This window comes from Halyomorpha halys, unplaced genomic scaffold, assembly GCF_000696795.3.
Source record: "Halyomorpha halys isolate HHAL.00 unplaced genomic scaffold, Hhal_1.1 Scaffold1407.1, whole genome shotgun sequence".
Classification (NCBI taxonomy): domain Eukaryota; kingdom Metazoa; phylum Arthropoda; class Insecta; order Hemiptera; family Pentatomidae; genus Halyomorpha; species Halyomorpha halys.
In genome coordinates, this window is record NW_027109187.1 from 73,805 (window position 1) to 77,623 (window position 3,819).

The 3,819-nt window shown below is 28.4% G+C and overlaps 1 protein-coding gene across 8 annotated transcripts in view; it reads left to right on the plus strand.

Annotated features, from left to right (window-relative positions):
* LOC106689602 (kelch-like protein 4) overlaps positions 1-3,819 on the plus strand; it is an 84,649-nt gene that overhangs the window by 47,623 nt on the left and 33,207 nt on the right. For all 8 annotated transcript variants that reach the window (XR_010843419.1, XM_067047373.1, XM_067047377.1 and 5 more), the window contains 2 exons: positions 134-229; positions 2,731-2,920. Coding sequence is in view for 7 of the 8 variants with exons in the window: in XM_067047373.1 (XP_066903474.1) it covers positions 134-229; positions 2,731-2,920 (286 nt within the window). In the remaining variant the exon portion in view is untranslated. The remainder of the gene's footprint in view (positions 1-133; positions 230-2,730; positions 2,921-3,819) is intronic.

Sequence of the window (3,819 nt, forward strand, 5' to 3'; positions counted from 1 at the left end):
TATTTTGTATTAAATTAGTCTTTGTGTTTGTTGTTTGTATAAAATTTAATTATTACAAGAAGTTGATGTGTAGTTATGAGCTCTAATTAACTTCCTAATTTTAATGATAGAAATGATGTAAAGTCTATTTTAGGGTGTTATGGCCTGGATTGAACATGACCTAGAGAATAGAAGCCAGCATTTAAAAAAATTACTGGGATTGGTCAAACTTCCTTTGTTATCACCAGCAGTGAGTAAAACATTTTTACATTATGCCAGCAATTAATTTGATACCTAGTAATTTAAAATAACATCAAGGATTCATATGTGATTTTTTTCTCGAACAAGTGAAGTATCATGTAGTATTTTTTAAAAATTATTTTATTAAGTTGGTAGTTACATTTAGTAAGAATAGTATCAATATTTAAAAATATGATTGTTTTGACAATGGACACTTAATTATAATATATGAAATATATTTAAAATTTGAAAAAATTGTTATACTCCTTTATTATGAGTCTTAAATTATATTTTATTTTCTTAATCAGTCTCTTGTGCCTTCTTGTTGTCTAAGGAAACCTATGTAGCCTTGTCTGACCATAATTTTCCGTCTCTTTTTGCCAGCCTATACCTCTACTACCAAAGGCCTCCTTAATAATGCTTTCCTACTTTTTCCATTATCTCACCAAAGGAGTTAGTGCAGGTGTCCTAGCTAATATGGTCGAATCGACTTCTGGGGTCCGTGTGAGGACTACATAACCTTCTGCATTTAAAATCCTTTCAATAGGCATGAGATCTCTTACACCATTTAAAGCCACACATCCCCAAACTTTTCATCCATTACACTCTCACTCCATGTTAACTGAGACGTTTTCCATCCTGAATTCTTCACTTTTCCTTCGCCATATTGTCTTTCTGCCATAAGATCCAAACAAATTAAATTTACTCTCATCAGAGAATAATAAATTTTTCCCAAAACTGATGGGCTTGTTGCTGTAATTCCTAGTACATAAGAGCCTTTTTTTTTGCGATTGGTTTCACTGATATAAGGTTTCTCTTTCGCAATCATAGCTGTAAATTCCTTTAATTTTAATTTTTTCTAATTGTTGTAGTCCTCACACAGACCCCAGAAGTCAATTCGACCATATTAGCTAGGACAGTGCAGGTGTAAGAGATCTCGTGCCTATTGAAGGGATTTTAAATGCAGATGGTTATGTCAAGATTTTGTGCCATAACCTGCTAGCCAGTGCAGCCAAATTAGGAATCTAGGATCAGTATATTTTTATGCATGATAATGATCCGAAACATACAGCAAACAAAACTAAAGAGTGGTTAATATTTAACATTCACCAACAACTTCATATCCCTCCGCAGTCTCCTGACTTGGACATAATTGGAAATTTGTGGCATATTTCTGATAAAAATGTTTGAAAACCCCAAATAACCGGAAGGCACCACCTCAAGGATCTTTTAAAGCAAGAATAGGAACAAATTAAGACGGATTTAATTAAAAACCTCGTCCACTCAATGCTAAGACGTTTACAAGTGGTAGTAGATGCCAACGGACTTCATACGAACTATTAAATTAAAAAAAATAATAATAAAACACAAGGTGTGCAATTACTTTTTTTTGTAAGTTTGATGTTTTGTTTGTTTTATGGAAGAAGTTTTTAATTTGAATTTTATTTGTAGTTATTAAGTTATAAATATACTTTTTATTTTTGAAGTAATAGGGTTTTTTATTGCATAAATTCATAATTTAATAAAAAACTGTGGTGTGCAAATATTTTCTTCAGTTCGGTCACTGTATGTGGGTTCTTATAAAAAAGCCAGTTGGTTTCTGAAGATTTTTTATTTTAAATGTTACATGAATGTTTTCATATTTTAGACTGGTTGAAACCTAGTATTAATGTGTCCCCTACAATTTTAATATGACCAACAACTGTGGGAGTGTGAGGAGTTCCTACCTGCTAACCCAAAAAATCAGCAACTACTATATAAAATATTATTTTTATAATCATTTACAGGAGAAGAAGCATAGACACATCGTGTTGATGAAGACTTGTAAAATGTCATTATAAATGATGATTTAAATTTATTTTTTTGTGATTATGTATTAATTATCATATTTTTAAGATTTTTCCTACATTGATGGACATTTTAATTGGAGTCATTTGTTTTTATGAAATTATTGCCTTAAGAGCTAATATTTTTTATTAGGAACAAAATTTCATCCACTGATTGAGCTGTTACCTTCATTTTCCCTATAGCTTACATCATTTCTTCTTTATAAAATTTTCAGTATGATCTGGACATGAACATGACAAACCCTGATACAACTGTTTCTAACAGATTTTATAATGGGTCTTAATACATAATTAGTTAATAATTGTTTTAACGCTGTCTTAGGAAAAGCTAGTAATTATTATAACTTGGTAAATAGTTTAATTAAATATGCTTTTCTCTTGCCATTTTTTTCTCATATTGATATTGCTCAGAAGACGTAACATTTCATGTTAGTTAAGTAAAAAATATTATAAAGGTTTAAATTTTGTTGAGGTTATTGAATTATAATAATTAGTATGAATTGTTCTTGAGGTTATAGAAGGTAAAACATCTTAAACAAAATTATCATTAATCTTTTTTCATTGAAATAAATTTTGTTTTTATAAATTAATATTGTTATGTATTTGATTTTAACTTTTTAGAGAGTTTGTTAAAATTTTAGACTGACTTTTTATTAAAAAATAGTTTTTAGTTGATGAAGTAGTACCAAAAGTTGGCCAAGGGGGTGAATCATTGATTATAGAAGCATTGAAATATCATGCTGTTCCTGAACGTCGTACCAAACTCCCTGCTAATAGAGTCACACCTAGGAAATCAACTGTTGGTCAGTTATTTTCTGTTGCTGGCTGTGTAAGAGTGGAAGACATGGTGAATTGTAAGTCAACATGTTATGTCTAAGAGTGCTTGTTTTATATATTTTTATAAATATATCTATTTATTAATTTTTTTTAGTGAATGACATCTTGTACCTGTATTCAAAATACTGATACTGAAAAGCTAGTGTTATTTAATTGCCTCATTATTATTCTTTTCTACTCTCCATTATCCTTCTGATTCTTTTGCTATTGAAAAGCTTTGATTAAACTTGAATAATCATTGTTAAAAAGTAGTCATGCTTAAGTTTAATTATTTTACCTTGGTAACATAATAACTATTTAGTTATGTATTATGATGTTTTTATTTTATATATTATTCTTGTTTAAAACATGGAATAAATCATTATTAATATATTTCGCTGATAGTCATAATTAGTTAGTGTATTGTCTTGAAAATAATGTAGTTTAGTTTTAAAGAAATTTGGATGAATGAATAGAATGAGATGAGAGGGATGCTAGAAATTATTTCTCTGATAATTTAATTAGTCTATTATTACATTAAAATGACAGTATAATACTGTGGATACCCTCTGTTTATTCTGATTTTTATGTTTTTAGTTTTTGAATAAACCAGGATGTGATTGATACCTCTATCCACATTTTAAGAATAATTTTCTTTAAAAAAAAAATTAATAAATATATTAGTGTAGTATTCTTAAATTGTAAGGTTAATTAATATTATTTCAACTCGCATATCCACAACACCCAAAAACACATGTTTATTTAAATATAGTTTAACCTAATCTCTTATTATATAATTACAAACTAAAAAGAACAATATTAACTAACTTAGGTCCTATACTTTCTTATTCTAACTATTTATTAGAATAGCGTAGATATAGTTAGAATAAGAAAGTATAGGGCCTAAGTTAGTTAATATTTAATATTGTTCTTTTTA